Raw genomic sequence first — 19,705 nt, forward strand, 5'->3', positions numbered from 1 at the left:
CCCATATCTCAATAATAACCCTAAATGTTAATGGCTTAAACTCACCAATTAAGAGACACAGGCTAGTAGAATGGATCACAAAACAAGACCCAACAATATGCTGCCTACAGGAGACGCATTTGATAGGGAAAGACATACATAGGCTGAAGGTGAAAGGTTGGGAAAAATCATATCACTCATATGGACTTCGGAAACAAGCAGGTGTGTCCATACTCATATCAAATAAAATAGATTTCAAGCCAAAGTTAATCAAAAGAGATAAAGAGGGACACTACATACTGCTTAAGGGAACCATACACCAACAAGACATAACAATCATAAATATTTATGCCCCAAACAATGGTGCAGCTATGTTCGTCAAACAAACTCTTCTCAAGTTCAAGAGTCTAATAGACCACCACACCATAATCATGGGAGACTTCAACACACCTCTCTCGCCACTGGACAGATCTTCCAAACAAAAGTTGAATAAGGAAACTATAGAACTCAATAACACTATTAATAACCTAGACCTAATTGACATATATAGAGTATACCACCCAACATCAAGCAGTTACACTTTTTTCTCAGCAGCACATGGATCCTTCTCAAAAATAGATCATATATTATGTCACAGGGCAACTCTTAGACAATATAAAGGAGTAGAGATATTACCATGCATCTTATCTGATCATAATGGAATGAAACTGAAAATCAACGATAAAAGAAGGAAGGAAAAAGCATACATCAATTGGAGAATGAACAATAGGTTACTGAATGATCAATGGGTTATAGAAGACATCAAGGAGGAAATTAAAAAATTCTTAGAGATAAATGAAAACACAGACACAACATATCGGAATCTATGGGACACATTGAAAGCAGTTCTAAGAGGAAAATTCATTGCTTGGAGTTCATTCCTTAAAAAAAGAAAAAACCAACAAATAAATGATCTCATACTTCATCTCAAAATCCTTGAAAAAGAAGAGCAAAACAACAGCAAAAGAAGTAGAAGGCAAGAAATAATTAAAATCAGAGCTGAAATTAATGAAATCGAAACAAAAGAAACAATTGAAAAAATTGACAAAACTAAAAGTTGGTTCTTTGAAAAAATAAACAAAATCGACAGACCCTTAGCGATGCTAGTGAAGAGAAGAAGAGAGAGAACTCAAATTACTAGCATACGGGATGAAAAAGGCAATATCACAACAGACACTTCAGAAATACAGAAGATAATCAAAAACTATTTTGAATCCTTATACTCCAATAAATTAGAAGATAGTGAAGGCATAGATAAATTTCTTAAGTCATATGATCTGCCCAGATTGAGTCAGGAGGATATAGAAAACCTAAACAGACCAATATCAATTGAGGAGATAGAAGAAACCATCAAAAGACTACCAACTAAGAAAAGCCCAGGTCCCGATGGGTATACAGCAGAATTGTACAAAACCTTTAAAGAAGAACTAATACCAATACTTTTCAAGCTACTTCAGGAAATAGAAAAGGAGGGAGAACTTCCAAATTCATTCTATGAGGCCAACATCACCCTGATACCTAAACCAGACAAAGACACTTCAAAGAAAGAAAACTACAGACCAATATCTCTAATGAACCTAGATGCAAAAATCCTCAATAAAATTCTGGCGAATCGGATACAAAAACATATAAAAAAAATTGTACACCATGATCAAGTAGGATTCATCCCTGGGATGCAAGGCTGGTTCAATATACGGAAATCAATAAATGTTATTCACCACATCAATAGACTTAAAAATAAGAACCATATGATCATCTCGATAGATGCGGAAAAAGCATTTGACAAAGTACAGCATCCCTTTATGTTCAAAACTCTAGAAAAACTAGGGATAACAGGAACATACCTCAATATTGTAAAAGCAATCTATGCTAAGCCTCAGGCTAGCATTATTCTGAATGGAGAAAAACTGAAGGCATTGCCTCTAAAATCTGGAACAAGACAGGGATGCCCTCTCTCTCCACTTCTCTTCAACATAGTTCTCGAAACACTGGCCAGAGCAATTAGACAGACGAAAGAAATTAAAGGCATAAAAATAGGAAAAGAAGAAATTAAATTATCACTATTTGCAGATGATATGATTCTATATCTAGCAGACCCAAAAGGCTCTACAAAGAAACTATTAGAGCTAATAAATGAATTCAGCAAAGTGGCAGGATTTAAAATCAACACGCATAAATCAAAGGCATTCCTGTATATCAGCGACAAATCCTCTGAAATGGAAATGAGGACAACCACTCCATTCAAAATATCTTCAAAAAAAATAAAATACTTGGGAATCAACCTAACAAAAGAGGTGAAAGACTTATACAATGAAAACTACAGAACCCTAAAGAGAGAAATAGAAGAAGATCTTAGAAGATGGAAAAATATACCCTGTTCATGGATAGGCAGAACTAACATCATCAAAATGGCGATATTACCAAAAGTTCTCTATAGGTTTAATGCAATGCCAATCAAAATCCCAATGGCATTTCTTGTAGAAATAGAGAAAGCAATCATGAAATTCATATGGAAAAATAAAAGACCCAGAATAGCAAAAACAATGCTAAGCAAGAAGTGTGAATCAGGCGGTATAGCGATACCAGACTTCAAACTATACTACAGAGCAATAGTAACAAAAACAGCATGGTACTGGTACCAAAACAGGCGTGTGGACCAATGGTACAGAATAGAGGACACAGAAACCAATCCACAAAACTACAACTATCTTATATTTGATAAAGGGGCTAAAAGCATGCAATGGAGGAAGGATAGCATCTTCAACAAATGGTGCTGGGAAAACTGGAAATCCATATGCAACAAAATGAAACTGAATCCCTTTCTCTCGCCATGCACAAAAGTGAATTCAAAATGGATCAAGGAACTTGATATCAAATCAGAGACGCGCCGTCTGATAGAAGAAAAAGTTGGCTACGATCTACATACTGTGGGGTCGGGCTCCAAATTCCTCAATAGGACACCCATAGCACAAAAGTTAATAACTAGAATCAACAAATGGGACTTACTCAAACTAAGAAGTTTTTTCTCAGCAAAAGAAACAATAAGAGAGGTAAATAGGGAGCCTACATCCTGGGAACAAATCTTTACTCCTCACACTTCAGATAGAGCCCTAATATCCAGAGTATACAAAGAACTCAAAAAATTAGACAATAAGAGAACAAACAACCCAATCAACAAATGGGCCAAGGACCTGAACAGACACTTCACAGAGGAGGACATACAGTCAATCAACAAGTACATGAAAAAATGCTCAACATCTCTAGCTGTCAGAGAAATGCAAATCAAAACCACCCTAAGATACCATCTCACTCCAGTAAGATTGGCAGCCATTAGGAAGTCAAACAACAACAAGTGCTGGCGAGGATGTGGGGAAAAGGGTACACTTGTACATTGCTGGTGGGACTGCAGATTGGTGCAGCCAATTTGGAAAGCAGTATGGAGATTTCTTGGAAAGCTGGGAATGGAGCCACCATTTGACCCAGCTATTCCCCTTCTTGGTCTATTCCCTAAAGACCTAAAAAGAGCATGCTACAGGGACACTGCTACATCGATGTTCATAGCAGCACAGTTCACAATAGCAAGACTGTGGAACCAACCTAGATGCCCTTCAATAGACGAATGGATAAAAAAAATGTGGCATTTATACACAATGGAGTATTACTCTGCATTAAAAAATGACAAAATCATAGAATTTACAGGGAAATGGATGGCATTAGAGCAGATTATGCTAAGTGAAGCTAGCCAATCCCTAAAAAACAAATGCCAAATGTCTTCTTTGATATAAGGAAAGTAACTAAGAACAGAGTAGGGACGAAGAACAGGAGAAGAAGATTAACATTTAACAGGGATGAGAGGTGGGAGGGAAAGGGAGAGAGAAGGTAAATTGCATGGTAATGGAAGGAGACCCTCAGGGTTATACAGTGGAGGGGGTAGAGAGAGAGGAGGGGAGGGGAGGGGAGAGGTGGGGAGGGGGGAGGGTGGATGATGGGAAAGGCAGCGGAGCACAACAGACACTAGTATGGCAATATGTAAATCAATGGATGTGTAACTGATGTGATTCTGCAATCTGTGTATGGGGTGAAGGTGGGAGTTCATAACCCAGTAGAATCAAAGTGTGGAATATGATATGTCAAGAAATTTGTAATGTTTTGAACAACCCACAATAAAAAATTAAAAAAAAAAAAAAAAAACAAAGATGATTTGTGGCCGGGGCTGTAGCTCAGTGGTAGAGTACTTGCCTCGAAGGTGTGAGGCCCTGGGTTCAATCCTCAGCACCACATAAAAAGAAATAAATAAAAATAGGAAAAAAATTGAAACTAAGGATTTTTAAACAAAAAATATAATTAATGAATAAATAGATATGGTTTAATATTCCAAAGAGGAGATGCTATTTTTAAGATTTTCAAAAAGTTTTCTGGCAAGACCCAAATGTCTGCCTAAAGCATGTCAATCCTTTGTGTCCTTGTGGTGACATTCACTAGTAACTGAATCATGTGAAAGACACGGTAGAGAGGGAGGTACATTTCACAAACACACTTGAGGCCATATAAAAAAGAAACTACCAAAGGGGCATCTGAGAAGTAACTGAGGGGGTGGAATATTCTCCCTTAAAGGACCAAAGCAGGGTTGAGCCTGACTTGCAGGTCCTGGTGTGGTATCAGTCCTGCTTCTCACAGGCAGGCTGAGCCCAGAAGAGATAGTCAAGAATTGCTGTGCAGTGCTGTTCACTATCACAGCACACCAAAGAACTAATACAAATAATAATGGCATGCTGATGAGGTACCATTTACAGTGAAATCTTTATGAATCAAGGCTACAAAAAATAAAATTTATAGATGACACCATATTATGAACTACAAAAGCCCAAAAGGACAGACAACTCAGTGACCCAGGTCTCTATGAGTGCAGTAAGTCTATGAAGCTATTAAGACAGCTCCTCGGTTCAGCTCTTACCAAATCACAGCCTAAAGTAATATAATGCCATTTGTACTTTATTTATCATGCACAGAACACACTGAGCTAGTGATTTAAGAAGACGTATTTTCAGAGAAGAGCAACCCAACTTACAAGCCTTATACCTCAATTCCTTTGTCATATTCTACTATTTGTGTGGTTTTAAAAATACTTTTTAGTAAGTCGCATACCAGGGAGAGAGAAGTCTATGTTGAAGAAGAGTGGGTGACATGGAAAGACCATTTAGATGAACTGACTTGCATATATTTTTCACAAGGAATACAGTAACAGTGAATAGAGAATACCTACAAGTCATTACAAATCTCAATTATTATCTCTAGCCAATGTTGTAGTCTGTGTTTAAATATCAACGGGAAGTCATTTGACCCAAAAGAAACTCCAGTGGCTAACTTTCACTATAAGTCAATATAATTCTGGCCTATGCAGGATTTGGATGATTTGCAACATTCTCTTTTCCCTGATGTGAACTGTCATCATACTACAAGGTACAACTGGGGGAAAAAAATAAAATTAAAAAGGAGGCAGTAGAAGTAAAAAAAAAAAAAAAAAACGAAAGCTTTCTCAGTCAAGATCACAATCGGAATGACGGAGTTAATCATTCTAGGCAAACTCTAAGTCCCTTCTAGATGAGGGAAGCTCACAGAATGGAGAAACTCTGTCACATTTCTAGTTCTTCCTATCCTGGGTCTTTAAGTATGGCTTTACTCTAGCCACAGTTCAAGCAATATTTATTTAATCACATACTATTCGTATTATATAGTTCAATGTCTTGTCTCTTAAAAAATTAGCATAATGGTGAACAGCCTCACTGCTATTTAAATGCATTCAAAATCCAAATGCTAATTGTACTAAATGATGTTTACTCTAGCTCTTTTTCCCCAAGTACATAAAGCAGAATTTGAAGCATTGAATACCCTTTACAAAACATTAGACATAAAATGGTGCACTCCCAGAATCTTTGTCATGGAAAGTAGAGGTTTGTTAAGAAGCTTGATATTATGTTTCAATGAGTATGCAAATATCACAATATGGAAAAAATAAACTAGTAAGTCTGAGATTTTAAATCCTCATCTTGGGGAACCTCTTTTCTCAACAACTTCTAAATAAATGCCACACTGTACTAAAATCTGCTGTCGAGTGGAAAGTAAGCAAATTTTTGGTTGCAACTTTGTTTTAAGAAGGCAAACAGGTTATAACCCCAATTTCATATACCAATGGCCTCAAGTTAGATGCCACATTTTATAAAAACACTGATCAATGGTTTTAAAAGTTGCTGTGAACTAGAGAGGAAGCACTCTTCAGGAGGCCTGAGCAATGTGAGAGAAGCAAGGGCTGCCTTTGGCCAGTCTCAGAAGGACAAAGGATACCGTACATGCCATCCTCAAATTCAAGAGCTGCTCGTTTGATGATACGTTCCCTTACATTACTTCCAGGTTTATCAGAGTTGTCTTTTCCATCTTCTTCCTTCCGGGTTGACAGACGCTGTAAAATAAACAGAATACATTATTCATGGTTGAAGGCAAGCTGCAATACATAAATTTTACTGAGAAAAAGTGAACCTTCTCGTTACTATTAGGAGGCAGATTTGCAATGTAATGAAGGATTTGAAAAAAGAATAACATGGGTGACATTTGGTGACACAAGTAATTCTTTAGGAAGTAAAATGAAAGAGGTCAGATTTATTTGAAGAGCAAGATACACCTGTTCTGTCTTTGACACAAACAATGCCCATGTTCCTGTCACACTGGCTGCTACTACTGTTACTCACCTGACTCCTACCAGTGAGTTCTCCTCAGGTGTTCTGAGACTGAGCCAGAACAAAGAAAAATGAATAGACCTTAGAAATCCATTTTTCAGGGCTGTCAGAATGTGTTTATCAGGTGTTGCTGCTGCCAATTGCCTATTTCCACCTGCAGAGTCTAGGCTGGTTTTGTTCCATGTGCGTCACAGGAATCATAGAAACATTTAGAAATCAGCCAGAAAACAATTTCTGTTACTAAATCTCCTTGATGCAGACTCTGGCTTCTGTTTGCAAATGTTCTATTCTTTCTCTCAAGGTCCCTGACAACAGTTTTGGTTTGCAGAACATCTTTCTGTTTGATGTCCACAGGCAGTGGTTATCGCTAATTCCCTAACATCGCCTATCAAGTGTCTATTCTGTGGCTGATCCCTAGACACTTTTGAATCTTGACATCAATGCTTGCCCAGCTGGTCATTCTTTATTCTCTCCCTGGCCTTGGAATACTTCCAATGCTCCTGGTACCCAATCCATGCACAGCCTCATACCCACCAGCTGCTCAGAGCTCAAAGATAATTAAAAATGATATTCTTTCTGCATTCCATAAAAATACAAAGCAATTTCAAGATAGGCAGACATTTTTAGAGCAATCAAACATTAAGAATCCAGCAGGGGTAAAGCCACCAAAGACCTGATTATTCTTGGCTTCCCTCTAGGATAGCCAGCCAAAACCATGCATTATTCATTAAAACCACGACAGAAGTCTAGCAGACAGAGCCTCGAGAGTTATGGGATATGGTCACCGTTAGGCTGGAAAGTGGCATAGACTATCACGTTCCCCTACAATGGGCACACCGAGAAGCTCTTACACTGTGAACCAAGGAGACTCTTCCTGTTTAGCTCCCATCTGCTGTCATCTGTAATGGACAAATTCCTCTGCTAATCATATACATAAATACTAACAAAGAAGCCAAGTCTGTTACCTCAATTCTTTTCTCGTATTTTTCTCCCTTTATAAGGCGATGTACATAAATCTTAGGAATGTGGATGTCTTCTGGAGCAAATGATCCAACATCCACAATTTCTTCAACCTAAAAGGAAAAATACTTTAAATTAGGTAGCAAAAGCCTAAAATAAAACAATGCATCTTTGCTTCCAACTTAAGTTGGGTAGACAATGTAACCGGACATATGAGAGGATATGTACATAGCCTCTGTGTATGTGCAAAGCATATCATAATTCCAGGCCTACAAAAGAAAGGAAATTCAAATACATGTGTATGAAAGTAAAATACAGAACATAAAGCTCCAGAACTTCGTCTTTTCCGAAAAGAGCTTCAATTACAAATTTATCAAATGGTTGTCAGTACAGCTGCTTGAACTTTCACAAATTGCAGCTCAACTATGCAAAACTTGAAAGCACATTCCTTAAACACAGATTTTCAAAGTTAATGGAAAATTTATCATATCAGAGACAAAAATCTGTAACAACATCTGCTTGGTCAATTGGAGAACTTTTTAAATATAGATACAAATGCTATTTGCAACATTTTAAAATTAATCCTGTGGTTAGCTCCCTGGGATCATGATAGAACGGCAATCACTGAAATAATTTGACTTAAAGATGGGTGATTAATTTTAATATGGAAATTTCAAGAAGGAAACATTAACTAAGAACTGGAAATACTAAATTTAATTAGAATTAATGTTATTCACAGAACATAAGGGCATTTTATAGCAATATGAAATGCCACTAGTTAATCTGCTATTTGGGAATTCATAAAAGAAATAGGAGTAGGTTTTATACATCAACTTTTTAAAAAACTCAGAGTAACAAGAATCAAGACAAGCTAATCTCAATACTATTATGGGGAAAATCTCAGCAGTTTGGATTTTGTTTTGTTTTGTTTTTGTTGTTTTGTAGTATAAGAGATTGAATCCAGGGCCTTGTGCATGCTAGGCAAGCACTGCACCTCTGACCTATACTGCCAGCTCCAAACACTTAGCATTTTTAATGGCAAATGTGTGTGTGCCTGTTTCTTTAAATTATGAATACTGAGATTCCACACCGATTATAGTTTGGATTTTAATTGCCCCCCCCCCAAAGCCTATGTGCTATAAAGGCTTGATTGGGGTGACACCATAGGGAGGTGGCAGTATCTCTGAGATGTGAAGCCTTGTGGGAGGTCCTTAGGTCATTGGGGTGTGTCCCAAAGAGGACTATGGGACTCCATCAACTTCGTCCCTATATTTTTCTTCTTAGCCACGAGATGAGCAGTTTGTTCCATCGTATGCTCCCCACTAATGCCATTCAGCACCCCTACCAGGGGCCTAAAAGCAATGGCTGGAACTTCTGGAACCATAAGCCAAAGTAAACCTTTTCTCTTTATAAGTTAATTATCTCAGGTATTTTGTTATGGTGACACAAAGCTGACTTAATAGCCAAACCAAATAATTATTTGCTTAAATAAACTGACATATGTAAACAAGAGGAGTTGTATTGAACTTGGCTCCTAAAGTATTAACTGCCCGGGGGGGTTGTGAGGTGAATTGCCCTCCTTATGCTATTCTATCACTATACCCTCACCAGGCTCCTCCTACAGTGAAGGAATATCAGAAATTACAAGAGATATTTTAGTCATTGCGCAATGCTCATAAAATAGCCAAAAAAAAAAAAAATCACAGGACATGGTGGATAAAAGCTATTTTCCTTGAAAAACACAAGGACCTGTACTAAAATCAAACAGAAACTCCAAGGAAGAGTCAGTAACCACATGGGCATCCAAGTTGAGCTGATGGGTAGAGATGTATCTAAAGATGAATTAGGGAGAAACAAGGGGTCTTCTTGCCTGCCCTCAGTATCTTCTTTCCAAACTACTCTGCCCTTCTCTATCCAAAGTGGACACCAGGTAAAAAGGTGGCAGAGGCAGGAAGCACAGAGCAGCTAAACACTGTTGCTACGTGTGGGTTGGAACTTTCAGCCATCAAGACTCATTCCCATCTTACACTTTCCAATTTCAAGACTTCAGAAATGTTCTTGACTATAAAAACATGTTTATTCAGTAATCCATTATTCTAAGGATCTATATGAAGATATTCATGAAAGTATTGGCCATTGCATTCATTATAATGAGTCAGAGACAACCTAAATTGTCAATAGCAGGGAAATGGGAAAATAAATAGTGTGCATCCACATGATGAATCAATGGGAATTGACCAATATGAGAATTCTCATAGTATTTAATGATATCTCATAATTTCATGTTTCATAAATGCAAGATTTTGTATAGTACTTAGAGATATGTTTCATGACAATTATTTCTTTTTTCTGTTATTTTTTGATAAGCATGTGTTAACTGTACATAGTAATGGGGTTCAGTGTAATATTTCAATACATGCATACAGTGTATGTGTATTACTTCAATCAGGGGAATCAGCATTTCCTTTTGGAATAATTATTTCTATTCCTATGAAAAACTGAAACACACTGAAATATTAATAATCATTATCTCTAGGTAAAGAAATAATTTCCCTTTTAAAGGTGGAAAATCAAAAATGTTGAGTTGGGGGCATGTGCTGAAGATTGAACCCAGGGTCTCATACATGCTAAGCACTATACCTCTAAGTATATCCACAATTTCTCATAAATGTTAATTTTTTTAAAGATACAAGAGATATCAAGTAAGTGATTTCCATAACTAGGAAATACATAAATGGGGCATGTATTATTTCATAATTATACATGTATCCTGTTAAAAGGGGGATAAAAAAGGCATGTTATAAGGGGGATTAAAAAAAAAGACTAAGCAAAAACGTAGTTTCTAAACCCTAAAAGCAGTTTCAGCATTATGAAATATAAAATAAACTAAGAAAACACTTTTTGCTTAAGATTTTTTTTTAATCTTTTTTAAGTTGTTGATAGACTTTTATTATTATTTATTTTATTTATTTATATGCGGTGCTCAGAATTGAACCCAGTGCCTCACACGTGCCAGGCAAGTGTGCTATCGCAAAGCCACAGCCACAACCCCTTAAGATGATTTTTAAGATAATAATATGAATTATTTTCCATGCCTAATGCTATTCCAGAAAATCGGGCCCTCAGATCTCTTGCTTGAATTACTGTAGCAGTTTCCTAGCTGATTCTCCTCTGCCTTACCCTTCAGTAGGAGCAAGAAATATGGTAGAAAAGAAAGGGGGGCGGGGAGGAAGAAGAAGAAGTACTCCAGCCGGGTGTGGTGACACATGCCTGTAATCCCAGAGGCTGGGGAGGCTGAGGCAGGAGGATCATGAGTTCAAAGCCAGCCTCAGCAAAAGCAAGGCACTAAGCAACTCAGTGAGACCCTGACTCTATATAAAATAGGGCTGGGGATGTGGCTCAGTGGTTGAGTGCCCCTGAGTTCAATCCCCAGTACTTACTCTCCACCACACCGCCTGAAAAACAAGAAGTACTCCTCATTTACTCTGGAGATATTGAAGATAACCAGTCACTATTGATTTTTCACACTGCCCCAAAGAAAATTCCCTCAGAAGGCATCAAATCGAGACCAAGTTTCATTATAAAGGACAATTACATCATAACTTTCACAACAGATAGAATAAACACATCTTTGTTAAAAAAAAGAAAAAGAAAAAGGCAAGAATTTAGTTAAATGTAATCAGTTCCACACTTTGTTATCCTAATGCAAATGATTTTCATATTGCAGGCAGCATTTGTCAAAACAATACCAACACTCAAAAGTACTGAAAACTTCCATATAAGAATCAAAGCTTTCTCTGAGTGGGCTAGCAGAGTTAATAGCAAAGGAAGACAATATTCAAGTACAAATCAAAAGAAGAAAACATGTTTTCAGACAATCTGTGAAAAGAGTTTTAAAAAAAGAAGAAAAACCTGAAGAGGCACAAGTGTCTTAATGGTCTCTTAGCAGTAAGAGATGGAGGATGGTGATAGTTTTGTGTGACCTTGTGTGACCTTGAAAAAGAACAGGAAGAAAGAAGCAAAGAGATGATTAAACATTTGGTGAGCTCAGGTGATAACACAGGGATCAGAGGAAATCTGAAAATGATGAGTGAAATGAGCTTGTTAGGGAAAAACAAATTACAGATCACAAGAGTGCTCACTAAACATAGCGGAATATGCCTCCTAAATTTAGGAGAAAAATAAAGCACAAAGAAAAGCAGGCAGATGTCAGTGTCCTCAGACAAGATCAAGAAGAAAGGTAGCAAAGAACAACCCAGACTTCTCCTGGCACTATGAATAGTTCTCATGTGGCACCATCTGGTACAACTAGAAATCCAGACACTTGAGGTTTCTCTAATTAGTACTTGTCTTCAGTTATTAGCAGGAAAATAGAGGCTAGCAAATGTTAATCATTATTGATTTAAACTTTTTGAAAGGTTGTTTTCTCTGCCCTTCACCCTCCCTACTTTATAATTCTGGGAAGTTTTATTTAAAAGCTCAGAGAAAGATCAGTATTCATCTCTTGGTGACAATGCCTTTGCATTTACTGGCAAACATTATTTATATCTCAGGTAAGGGAACAGAGGAGCTGCAAGGCAATAACATTCTTATTTTTTTATTTTATTTTAGTGACAACTTCAATCTGTTGTTGAAGCCACAAAAGTGGGCCCAACTCTAAAGATTATTGGTGAAAATGGCCGCTACATACCTGCCAAACGCTGAGTGCTGTGCTAAATGAGGGCTCTGGGGGGAGGGAGGGGAAGACTCACATTCCAGACATTTTTTTTTCTTGAGTCATTTTGACTTTTAAAAAGTTTAAGAGGACTATTTTTCTTTTTCCAAGAAATAAAAAAGCAGACAACAAGCAATAAAGTCTAGAATCATGAGAAACACTAAGTAACCCCAAATAGCAAGAAGCTGTGGAAGAGGGAGTCGTGAGCAATAACAGAATGTTGTAAGTCAGATGCAGAGGTGCTCTGGATGCTAATTTAGCCCACAGAATGAGTAAGAAGAAAAGGGGGAGGACAGCAGGTAAGACATCAGTCTCAAAAATCAAAAGGAAGAGGAAACCCACCCACAAGAAACAGGGCGATTCTTCTTAAATCTCCTGTAAAGGGATGATACCACCAGTACAAAAATATAGGAGAAAATAGAAGGAAAGCTAAAATGGCTTAAGAACACATGAAAATGGTCAGAGATGTCAACACAGAAATGCACACAGACTGAACAGATGAGTGACTGCCAATGAATCTGCAAAACAGAGCTAGCCAGGTTATGAGACTCACTTCTTCATGCACAATTCTCTTCGTCACCACTTAAAAACGGTGGCCGACAGGAGTGCAAAGTCATTACCAAAGCCTGGTAGATCAGATCTCATGCTGACAGACATTTTACAATGTCCCCTGTACATAAACTAACCAAAGGACATGTCCAGGAAGCCAAAGACCTAGGGATAAACTGGGGCAAAGAATATTTAAAGTGAGTTTAAAAGGAGCGGGAATGTTGCCGATGACCATATAATCAGACTGGCTCACCCAACCAAAGATGTAGAGATGATATGTTTTTAATAGAAGTGACAAAAGTGGCACAGAAATAAGACAGTGATGTCATGAGAGATGCAAATTATTTGAACACCTTTAGTTTGTCATATTCTGCTGATGAATTCCGTATTGCCTTCTGACATGTTCTACCTTTCAGAATGAAACAATGACAGAAACTATGATTCAAGACTCCTCACCAATAAGGACAGATTTGCTTGATAAAGTAGAAATGATGGAAATCTTGAGAGAAAATTACAAGATAAAATTGGAATTTGTAATAGACCAGGAAGGGAAAACTGGACATACATAGAAATATATTCTGGTCTTTGAAGAAAAGCAGACTTCATCAAGTTTGGAGAAAAGAGGAGCAGGATCAAATGGTCAGAAAGTGCAAATGGCAAATGGACTTGTGAAGAACATGGGGATCTCAAAACTCCCATTCTGACAGCAAGAAAACGGATCGATCATACATAAAGAAACAAGTGTACCTGGACCCGGTGGTACACGCCTGTAATCTCAGCTACTAGGGAGGCTGAGTCAGGAGGATCAGTAGTTCAAGGGCAAACTCAGCAACTTAGTGAGACCCTGTCTCGAAAAAAAAAAAAGGGGGGGGGGCTGGGCATGTAGCAGATGGCTGGGCATGTAGAGCACTCCTGGGTTCAATTACCAGTACTAGGGCAAAAGGGCAGGGGCGGGGGAGGCGCGGATAAGAGTTTGGTAAGTATAAATAACATGGCTAACTATGGGTCATGGGTCTCTTCATATTTTCAAAGGGTTCACATGAAAGACAGACATGTCTGACCTAGATAGAACAAATGGAAGCCACCCTAAACCTTAAGAAGAATGTCAAAAGGTATAATATTGGAATAAGATGAGGCTTGTCCAAAATGATAAAGATGATGAAAAGATGGCTATTGGTATAATTTTGTCACTGCTACCAAAGAATTCGGAAATGAAAATCGTCACCCCTTGGGCAGACAACAGGAAAAAAACAGCCGCTCAATTCCATTTTGTTTTTCTCTTTTCCACCAGGGAGAAGGAAAAAGACAGACTAGTATGGCTAAGGAGGAAGTGAGTTCCAAGAAGACCTAACCTAGGTTTTCTGAACTAACTCCAGACTGCAGACCTCCTCCCCAAAAATTATTCCCCAGGATTCTCAAAGAGTCTGAAGGTAGGATCAAATAATTATAGTCAAGTGCAAAATGGTGGAAGCATCAGCATATGGAGAGAAGCAAATATACTCCTTCTCAGAATGAAGGCTCATGCACAAGAGCATTCCAGAATGGATTATTAACAGATGGTGTGTGCAGCCATAAAAAGAGAACAGAATATTATTGGACGGCAGTATAAGATTCTCCCCAAATAAAGTTGTGCAAAATGAACTTCATTAATTTGTGATGGGGACTAGTACAAAGGTAGGCCAGGAGAAAACTGTGTGATTTCATGAAGCACTCTACCAAATTCCTGGCATAAGAGTTTTGTAGACAGTAGGAAAATGTCACTCAGGTTGATCTACTTCAACTCAACAAATACAATTTAAGCACCCATTAGATTCAGCAAAGAAGTAAACAGGATGCCTGCTCTCATGTACAGATGTGTAGATAACAACAACTTAAAGAACCACAGAAGTATTTGAAGGTTTGACAGAGCCTTAGAAGGAAGTCTCCAATGCTGTCTTTTAACTTTTAGAGGAATATGAACTTCTTTAAAAATCTGATGAACACTACAAAATGTATTTACATGTGTTTTAAAAAAATCTACACTCATAAAATCCTTCACAAGATTTTAGTATACTGGTCCTTATACCTCTTACCATGTCTATCATCTGGCTCCGAGGCTAGATCTCAGATTAAAAGAGAAACCCCTGCTCCGGAGGTTTCATGCCATTAGTCCTACCCTTCTCACTTATCTTTACCAAGGTCTTAAATGAAGAAAGGGAGGTGAGCATTCTGGTTAAGGGCCAAGGGCTTCTGGATACAGCTGGCAATTCTGAACAGATCCATTCCTGTCTTTGTTAAGACAAGAAAATCTCAGCATTGTGCCTCCAAATATTTACTGAAACCATCTGGGTAAGAAACACCATATTCAGAAAGTTCAATCACTCTTTTTTAATTTTTTTCTTTTAATATTTTTTTAGTTGTCAATAGATCTTTATTTTATTTATTTATATGTGGTGCTGAGATTAAACCTAGGGCCTCATACTTGCTAGGCAAGTGCTCCACCACTGAGTCACAACCCCAGCCCTCAACCACTCTTCTAAATGCTCCAAGAAGCATAAGTATGCCCCTGGAACAAATCAGTATCTTTAGAAAGAGTCAGTTCTTCTTTCTTACAATCAAGTCTTTTCTTGCAATTAAAATGATGCCTAAGGATCTGGGGATATAGCTCATTCAACATTATCCTTGAAACTCTAGCCAGAGCAATTAACAAAAGAAAGAAATTAAAGGGATACAAATAGGTAAAGAAGAACTATCACTATTTGTGGATGACATGATTCTATATCTAGATGATCCAAAAAATTCCACCAGAAAATTTCTAGAACTAATAAATGAATTCAGCAAAGTAGCAGGATATAAAATAGCATGCATAAATCAAACATTCCTATACATCGCTCTTTATAAAAATAGAAAAAACAATCATGAAATTTATTTGAAAAAATAAGAATAGCTTAAAGCAACAGCTTTAATAATAGCTAAAGCAATCCTTAGCAAGAAAAGTGAAGCAGGAGGCATCACAATACCAGACCTTAAACTATACTACAGAGCTATAGTAACAAAAACAACGTGGTATTGGCACCAAATTTAGACTTGTAGACCAATGGAACAGAATAGAGGACACAGAGACAAACCCACATAAATTCGGTTATGTCATACTAGACAAAGGTGCCAAAAACATTCACTAGAGAAAAGATAGCCTATTCAACAAATGGTGCTGGCAAAACTTGAAATCCATATGTAGCAAAATCTCACCCTGTATCTCTCACCCTGCACAAAAATCAACTCAAAGTAGGTCAAAGACTTAGGCACTAGAACAGAGACCCTGTGCCTAATTCAAGAAAAAATAGGTCCAAATTCACCATGTTGACCTAGGATCTGACTTCTTTAACAAGACTCCTAATGTGCAAGAAGTAAAATCAAGAATCAATAAATAAAATGGATTCAAGTTAAAAAAATTTACTCTCAGTAAAGGAAACAATCAATAACGTGAGGAGAGAGCCTACATATTAGGAGAAAATCTTTATTGTATGCACCTCCAATAAAGCATTAATCTCTAGGATATATAAAGAACTCAAAAAACTTAACACCAAAAAAAACAAATAACCCAATCAATAAATGGGCTAAGGAACTGAACTGACACTTCACAGAAGAAGAAATACAATCTATCAACAAATATATGAAAAAGTGTTCAACATCTCTAGCAATTAGAGAAATGCAAAATCAAGTATTCTAAGATTTCATCTCACTCCAGTTAGAATGGAAAGCATCAAGAATAAAGGCAACAATAAATGTTGGCGAGGATGGGGTGAAAAAGGTACACTCATACATTGCTGGTGGGACTGCAAATTGGTGCAACCACTCTGGAAAGCAGTATGGAGATTCCTCAGAAAACTGGGAATGGAACCACCATTTGACTCAGCTATCCCACTCCTTGGTTTATACCCAAAGGACTTAAAATCAGCATACTATAGTGACAAGCCACGTCAATATTTACTGCAGCTCAATTCACAATAGCTAAACTTTGGAACCAACCTATGTATCCTTCAATAGATGAATGGATAAAGAAAACGTGGTATATATACTCAATGGAATATTACTCAGCTTTAAAGAAGAGTGAAATTATGGTATTTGTGTGTAAATGGATGGAGTTGGAGAATATCATGCTAAGCAAAATAAGCCAATCCCAAAAATCCAAAGGCCAAATGTTTTCTCTAATATGCACATGTTAATTCACAATAAGGTGTGTGTGTCGGGGGGGACACTAGAGAAGAACAGCATTACCTTAGATTAGGTAGAGGGAAGTGAAGGCATATGGGGGTGGGAAAGATAGTGGAATGAAACAGACATTACTACTGTATGCATATATGTAACTACATGACCAATATGATTCTGCAACATGTACACTCAGAAAAATGAGAAATTGTACACCATCTATGTATGATATATTAAAGTGCATAAATGCATTCTACTGTCATATATAAGTAACTAAAACAAATAAAAAAATTAATGCCTGAGATAAAATTCTGTCTGGTTTTAGTAGCAAGAACAGTTGCACTTTACCTGATCATTAGGTTTCCTTTTAAATTATAGGTACTGTTGACTATATAGTTATGTACTTTAATTTTTGATTGACATTTCATGACTCACTCATGTCTTCTGCCATTATGGAATTATGTTTTGGTCCAATCCTGGCTCCACTGTGTAGCCCTAGCATTGCCATTCCTTCTTCTTAGAGCTCTACTTTGAACTGAAGAAAGCTATCTTGTACACTTTCTGTCCTGTAAGCCACTTTATATCATCTCTGCAACAAAATGGCTGAAAGTTAAACAGTATGCTTAATCAAATTGGAGAATGATAGAAAGCCAGAAAAAAAAATAGCTAATACAAGGGTGACAGACAATGATGTCTACTTGTAATAGGGCCACTCCTTTGCGGGGGTCATCTGTGGTAGAATTATTTCTGCTTCTCCTCGCTTTGCCCTTCTACTAGGCTATTTCCCTTGCTAATCCTTTTAAAAGAATTATGCCCCCCCCTTCCTTTGCCAGGCATAAATTCTGAGATGTTAACTGCTAAATAGTCTTTCTTTAGGTTTACAGAACCCAGAACATCTGGTGGCCTTTGTAACTGCTCTCTTTGGTGCATGACCTAACACAAAAGTTTATGACTGTGAGATTTAACTTGCGGAAAAGAAATATGCATGTTTTAAGAAAATTCAGGAACTATTCCCAAGAGATCAATAAATGTCAATTCTGGCCCAAGAAAGGAGACACACACTTTGGTGAAGAGTCCACTCAGCCTTACTACCCACCATCTCACTCGACTTCCTTCCTCCCCTAAAAGCCTTTTACGCATCAAGTTCCCCAAGATGGAACTCTGAGGTTGAAAGCCTCTCCATCTTCTCAAGATGCCAGCCCTAGGACAAATCTGATTCCTTCCTATTACTCTCATCTCCAGAATAGTGGCCCTCGAGCAGCAAACAGTCAGACCTTAATTTGATAATATTAAAAAAAAAAAAAACAGGTCTAGAAAATAAAACAGGTACTGTTGTTACATTAACAGAATGAAATTCAGCAGGGGATTTTTTTTTATCATTAAAGTAATAACAGAGGTTTTGAAAAGGTAATAAAAGGAGTTAAGGAAGCACCAACACAAAGACACAATGAGGCAGAGAGCCTCCAAAATGTCCAGGGTCTTCCTTCCTCCACTTGTTCTCCAGTCTCCGAATGAGCGATAACCACCTTCAACCAAATGTCTCTCATTACAGAGCAAACACCATCCTTCCTCCTGACAATGTCTTGTTTTAAAAACATGTGCCTATTAAATAGACTGAAACTGTTCATGGCAACTTTTTCAAAGATTTCAAACAAACAAATATCCATCAACAATAGAATTGTCAACTATGACTACATGAAACAATACAAGAAATCTCATAAACATAAGCTGAGTGGAAGATCTAGATAAAAATAACTTGTACTATCTGATTTCATTGGTATACAGCTCAACAAAATTTACAATGCCAGAATTCAAAGCAGTGATTCACTTTGAGAGCTGGTTGTAAGTGGGAAGGGGCAAAATGGAGACTTTTACAATGACAATAATATTCTATATGTTTATCTGGATTGTTGCTACATGAATATGCTATCATTGAGCTTTACAGTTTCTCAGTGGGAGTTTAGGAGAATAAATTAGGTTAGAATAAGTTGCAAAAAGTGTTTTGTTCATGCACTAACTGGTTATAGTTATGATGATTGTTGAACTCTTGTCTTTTCTATTGATGAGTGAGACAATGAATGTACAAATGTTGAATTATTTTGCTCATTTTATTTTAGGATAAGTTTGGAATCAGCTAATTTCAGCAAGAGGAAAAACAAAATTGACATTTTACTGTGATGATATTTTCAAACTATACCTCCTAGAATTAATAGTTTTTAAGCTAATGATAGAATGTGTATTGCCATTCATCTTTTTTAAAATGTTCCTTAATGGTGTTATAAAATTTTCTTTATGCAGTGAAAAAAAAAATAAAAATAAAAAATAAAAACATGTGCCTTGGGCTGGGGATGTGGCTCAAGTGGTAGCGCGCTCGCCTGGCATGCGTGCGGCCCGCGTTCGATCCTTAGCACCACATACCAACAAAGATGTTGTGTCTGCCGAAAACTGAAAAATAAATATTGAAATTCTCTCTCTCTCTTAAAAAAAAAAAAAAATGTGCCAAGCATAAATATGGATGATAAAAGTTTGAACTCTTTAGAAGAAA

General features: G+C 37.3%; 1 protein-coding gene across 1 annotated transcript in view; it reads right to left on the reverse strand.

Annotated features, from left to right (window-relative positions):
* The window catches only part of Oxct1 (3-oxoacid CoA-transferase 1), a 144,240-nt gene that overhangs the window by 68,788 nt on the left and 55,747 nt on the right, over positions 1 to 19,705 (reverse strand). The window contains exons 8-9 of the mRNA XM_046468279.2: positions 7,715 to 7,822; positions 6,361 to 6,475 (exon numbers count right to left, since the gene is read on the reverse strand). Coding sequence (XP_046324235.1) covers positions 6,361 to 6,475; positions 7,715 to 7,822 — 223 coding nt within the window. The remainder of the gene's footprint in view (positions 1 to 6,360; positions 6,476 to 7,714; positions 7,823 to 19,705) is intronic.

Source organism: Marmota monax, unplaced genomic scaffold (assembly GCF_021218885.2).
Source record: "Marmota monax isolate L192 unplaced genomic scaffold, Marmota_monax_Labrador192_F-V1.1 WCK01_AAM20220418_F8-fsc00120, whole genome shotgun sequence".
NCBI lineage: Eukaryota > Metazoa > Chordata > Mammalia > Rodentia > Sciuridae > Marmota > Marmota monax.